This window comes from Rhagoletis zephyria, unplaced genomic scaffold (assembly GCF_001687245.7).
Source record: "Rhagoletis zephyria isolate East Lansing unplaced genomic scaffold, Rhagoletis_zephyria_1.1 Rzeph_scaffold_19161, whole genome shotgun sequence".
NCBI lineage: Eukaryota > Metazoa > Arthropoda > Insecta > Diptera > Tephritidae > Rhagoletis > Rhagoletis zephyria.
In genome coordinates, this window is record NW_016176221.1 from 1 (window position 1) to 5,745 (window position 5,745).

The window sequence follows — 5,745 nt, forward strand, 5'->3', positions numbered from 1 at the left end:
TTTTTTTTTTTAATGTCAGTTCTTTTGGCTACTACACCGTGCGACAAAAATCTAAAAATTTCAAACACACAAAAGAATCAATACACTCGCAAAACTATGGGACTAGTAATAAACTGCGTTTTTAGCTTTTCTTTTTTGACGTTAGGATTTTTTTAAAAGGACTTCGAAATATCTATGACTAAAAATTCATAACTTCTCAGTGTTTATGCGTAGAGGACAAAGAGAATTATTATTTTCAATTTATTTCAATTAATATGCATTGAAGACGACGACTTCGTTTTCGTGTCACACGAAATTTAGTAATTCAATTAATGGCATTTAAAGTGTGCGCAGGTTAACACCTTTCTTTCTTGCGAACTCCTTTAATGTCTTATTTGTTTTACNAGCTTTTCTTTTTTGACGTTAGGATTTTTTTAAAAGGACTTCGAAATATCTATGACTAAAAATTCATAACTTCTCAGTGTTTATGCGTAGAGGACAAAGAGAATTATTATTTTCAATTTATTTCAATTAATATGCATTGAAGACGACGACTTCGTTTTCGTGTCACACGAAATTTAGTAATTCAATTAATGGCATTTAAAGTGTGCGCAGGTTAACACCTTTCTTTCTTGCGAACTCCTTTAATGTCTTATTTGTTTTACACATACATATTTATATTATCATCCATCAGTTGAGACTTAGTTCGCAAGAGGAATTGGATGATTGCCAACAATTACGTAAATATCTGTTGCAAAAGCCGCCTGAATTGTGGAGGTGCGTGTGTCGAATGGCCCGTGCCATTGACTCATTCCTATTCGTATTATGTTTTCTTTGTCATAACTTTAAAAGCCGAATAACAGCAATAATAACGCAATCCATCATAACATTTCTATCGCATCGAAAAGGTCAATAATGATATAACTGCAACAAAAATTTGTTTGAGCTACTCTGAACCATTTAATTCTGGATTTGGTAAATTTAGTAGTTCTTAGTCCTTTGGTGGTGGCAAACGAAGTGTTTAAGTTCTATTCATACTTGTGATACACGAAAGTGCCTTATTGTAATAGTCAAACAAAGTGATAAAAAGACGTGTCTCCACGTTGAGAATGTCATTCGCCTGTGATACTTATAAGTTTAAGACGTTCGAGTTGTACTACAGGTAAGAAGCATTTTTTTTTTTAATGATGCAATTAAAAATAAATTTATAACTGCCGGTTCCACGAAAGCAATTTAAGTGAAAAATTATTTTTATTTTTTCAAATTAAATTAAATTCAAATATAATAATCATTTTTCACAAAGTTGGAAAGCAATTCAAGTGAAAAATGATTTTAATTTTTTGCATTTTATATGGAAATTGACAGAAAATAAAAAATCATTTTCCATTTAAATTGCTGGTGAAATTGACTGTAAGGGTATGGTGTTGAAATTAACAAACTGAATTTAGGCTGTTCCAATTCGCATTAGATTACTAAAATTGTATTGACAAAGTTGAGCATTGCGAACTATTAGTGTCATAGCGTTAATATGGTTCAAATATAATAAAAGAGATTCAATTTTCCTATAAAACTTAGGATTCTAGTACAAGTACTTTGGATTCTTAACCGATCTCTGACATACATCGGGTTTCCATCCAAGATTGGGATTCTGACAATCTCTACGCAAAACTTTCATCGCCGAAATTCTACAAATGAAAAGCAGTGTAGCCTAAAAGTATAAAACTTGAAAAAGTAACAATTGCAATCAGCGAAATCTGGTAATATGACGGACATATAACTAGATAGTACATGTTGTTAGGCGCGCCTTCAATTCTTTTAAATATTTTTGGCGATCAAAATTAGCGAAAATGATTTTCAGAATCCCGTTTCTGTAGTAATCACGATAACGCCGGCTGTGCTTTTAACCAAACCCACCTCTCCACAAGTATCTGGATCCACTGAATGACTCGTACAACTCCTAAATTTCGAGCTAATTGCGAAAATTGTGAAAAAAAATGGCAGGTACACCTCCGAAATTTCGATATCAAACGGACCTCAGATTCGGATTCAGAGGTTCGAAATAGGGTCTGGTTAAAAGCACACACCATTTTTTTTGTATGCCGGTGTAATTAATATATGGTTTCAGTCCATGGTTCAATAATAAAAGGTTTGCTCAGAAAACAGTTTTCTCGCTCCCTCTTGACAAAATCGTCTCCCTTAGCAAGGCACTGTGTGTGGGTTCGTGTGTGTGTACGCTAAGCTTTTGTAAGGAAGGTTCCAAACTCTAATGTCACTAGTGAGTAAACCTTTAATTATTGAATCATGGTTTCAGTCAGCTGGTACTGCTTTCTTCAGCTTACAAGCTCAAAAAGTACAATTAAAATTTGACAAGGTATGACGAAAAATCGTTCCACAATAAATCATACTCCTACCCAGTCAGAAACACCAACAACCCAATTAGAATACATTTCAAAAGCTCAATGTTTAAAAAAAGGTCACAAATACATAAACAACTGTAGCTATTAATTATTATTTTTTTGATCATTTCTATTTTTCTTTTTTTTTTTTGGTTTTCTAGCCGACCCGCTAATGTAGCAGAAAAATATACATCATTGACCAGTGATGAGAGTTTAGCGACAATGGAGACCGTCGATGCAGAGGAGCACGATTTGCCCAATTTTCAGCGTGTCTCCATTTCTGGTGAGGATACTAGCGGTGTGCCATTGGAGGATTTAGAACGCGCCTCCACCCTACTAATACAAGCGTTGGAATTACGCGAGCGCTATATGTTACATTCTGGTCAATCATTCCCGACAACAACTCGCCGTTTTCTGAAAACCGTACACGAACGTAATCGTTTCGGTACGATTGAGCACGAGAATCGAAAGACCATTGCTGGTAAGTTTGATCTGTTACGGCTTTTGTTTTGCTATTAGAAGAGTACTTACTCATAGGCTACACACAGTTCTCTAATAATTTGTAGAGGGTTATCGAATTTCGATATTTTTGTTCTAATCTAGATTTTAGTAGCAAGTTTTCAATTTTGATTACTCTATAAATACTACATACATACATACTATGTACATAGATATGTACACATCTTATTTGGTTTATTTTAGCAATAATTCGATTGGTGTAATTTTAATACTTATTACATGTACTTATTGTTTATATTCTTTTATTGTAAATATGTACAAAGCAAAGTTGTAGGATTTTTAACAATCTAAGTTCCTCCAAATAACAGTTATACACTTAATATACATATATTTAGTACAAACGCAAACGTCGCTTTGTCGTGTCGTTTTTCTTCTTGCCTATCGCACTGCAAACTTTTTTCCATTCTTTTTTGTATTCATAACTATTTGCTGTAAAGTTGAATTTTCCAAAAATAAATTTTTCAAAATTGATTTTCGTGCTAGTTTTAGTCACATACTTTTCCTTTTATTTATTTGTTTTTTTTTATCTTTTATAATTTTTCTTTTGGACAAATATAAATATTTTATTTCCAACATTATTCTTTTATAGCTATAATACGCAAGATCAGCCTCCCCAGTTCGCAGACAGGTAATTCGTTCGTTTTTGCATTTCACCACTGCAGCGGGCGAATGAGTTCTGTATTTTATCTTTGGTTTTTTTTATGTGATTTGCTATTCTTTGTTTCAATTTCAAAATTTTATTGCACAGTTAAGACAATGAGTTACATGCTTATACACTTATGTGAATGTAAATCATCTAGAAATCGGAAATGTTCCTAGGACTTTTCAATATTTATGTATTTATGTATGTTGGAATGTGATTGATCTGCAATTTATTGCCATGTTTATCTTTTAGCTTTGCTTATGTTTTCCTGATTACAAATTTATTATGACAATTTAGTTATTTTTTTTTTTTTATTTTTTTTTTTACATTTCCTTTGCCTCCATTAATTTTGCGTTTGAGTGTTTCTATTAATTTGCACGCAAAATTTCTTCCGCTTTTTTGAATTCTTTAAGTTCTTTGTTCTGCTTTGTGTTTAAATCCAGACTATATTTCGTTCGCCATTTTACGCATCAAATTATACATATATGTGCATACTATATGTATCGGGGTTTATACAAGTTTACATGCAGCTGTTGATTTAATAAGAAATCATGTAGAGGAGCTACCATTTGTATCTTATATATTATCAATCTGTCGGCTAAATAAATCAACAGCCTTGTGACTCATCCCTTTGTATGTCTATATGCGAGGGCAGCTACATATATTCTGCGACTAGTAGGTGTTGTCTGGTTCAATCTGACATTTTGAAAATCGGCAAAATCTGTGAATGCCGTCCAAACTCAGACGTTCTATTGGAACTAATAATGCAAGACAGAGATTTGATCGTGTCAATGAACCGCCTTTTTGACGGGCATAAACAGCGCGTTGCTGAATGATTTGAGGTACACCCACAACCTGACACCTAATATCTTGTTTTTATTTCCTCAAATCAAAACAAAATTTCGTGGTCAAGGGTTTTTGGCTTCCAAATAACCTGTTGAAAGGTTGAAAGCCTATATTTTCGAGGTTCCTAAATGAGAGGGGAATAATGGTACCTTAAATGATTTAAGCTTATGTAAGAGATATGTTTATGAAGCTGTCCTCATTTATATGTAGTACATACTCAGGAGATTTTTAATATCCATATGTACACTGCCGGAACAAAGTATTGGCACAGCCAACTTTTCACGATATATGCAAGAATTTTTGTATAAAAATATGGTTCATTCAACAACAAAAAACATAAAAATATAATTCCTAAACTTTGTGCAAATGTCACGAAAATTCAGCAAATTTTCATAAAAATTTTCAACTTTTTAATCAGATTTTTTAGAATTTTTTTGAGTATGCAGTTTTGCAGCCCATTAAATTCTAGTAAAAAAACGCATGTTCGGAGTTAGTCAAAAATCGTGTTGATTTTTGAGAATTTGTTCTTGTGGAAGGTGTTTTGCATTTTTTCCATATAAAGTATTTTCGAAAATAATTTTTTGTATGGAAGAGACTGCGTGAAAAAAATTGCCAAAAATCAACGGTAAGTCCTAGCTACTTAAAACTTATTATAATAAAATTGATTGGGCTACAAATCAGCATACTCAAAAAAATTCTAAAAAAGCTGATTAAAAAATTGAAAATTTGTATGAAAATTTGCTGAATTTTCTCGAGTTTTGCACAAAGTTTAGGAAGTGTACATATTCTGAAAGTAGCTAAATTGTGAGTCGACTTTGAAAAGTAGAAATCTATAATACTTACAACAAAATGCTTTACAAGCACCAAGGCCTTACATATTTAAATATTTCGTTGTTTACTTCAATTTTTTAACAAATGTAAGGTTTTTTTGCTTTCAGCGCCTTCTGTTTTTATTTACAAATGCAATCCTGCCTATCGTTTGACACTTTTCATGAACTTGCAGGAAGAAAAACCTCGTGCAAGATCCTATAACTTCGGACTGAGAAGAGTTGCTCTCTTACTCTCTCAAAAGTGTTCCCAGTGAGAGAAATTCTTGTGTACGGTAACGACTTCCTGTAATTTAATACTATTTCTTACTATGTCCTGGACCACTGGAACAAAGTAATTGATCCATTCTTAGCAAGGTCCAATAATTACCGTTTGTGCTACTCAGCTGAGCGAACGGTTTCAAAGTTGGTCTTCAATCGCTTCTTTTTGTGAAAAAAGGTTTCCCATGAAAATATATTTTGGAAATTTGGAGTTTTTGTGAAAAATAATAGACAACCTTTGACACTTTTTAGAGACCAAATTATTTGGAAAAAA

At 32.7% G+C, this 5,745-nt stretch overlaps 1 protein-coding gene across 1 annotated transcript in view; it reads left to right on the forward strand.

Moving 5' to 3' along the window:
• Positions 1-2,527: 2,527 nt before the first annotated feature.
• The window catches only part of LOC108380407 (AMP deaminase 2-like), a 5,545-nt gene continuing 2,327 nt past the window's right edge, over positions 2,528-5,745 (forward strand). The window contains exon 1 of the mRNA XM_017636778.1: positions 2,528-2,856. Coding sequence (XP_017492267.1) covers positions 2,598-2,856 — 259 coding nt within the window. The 5' untranslated portion in view covers positions 2,528-2,597. The remainder of the gene's footprint in view (positions 2,857-5,745) is intronic.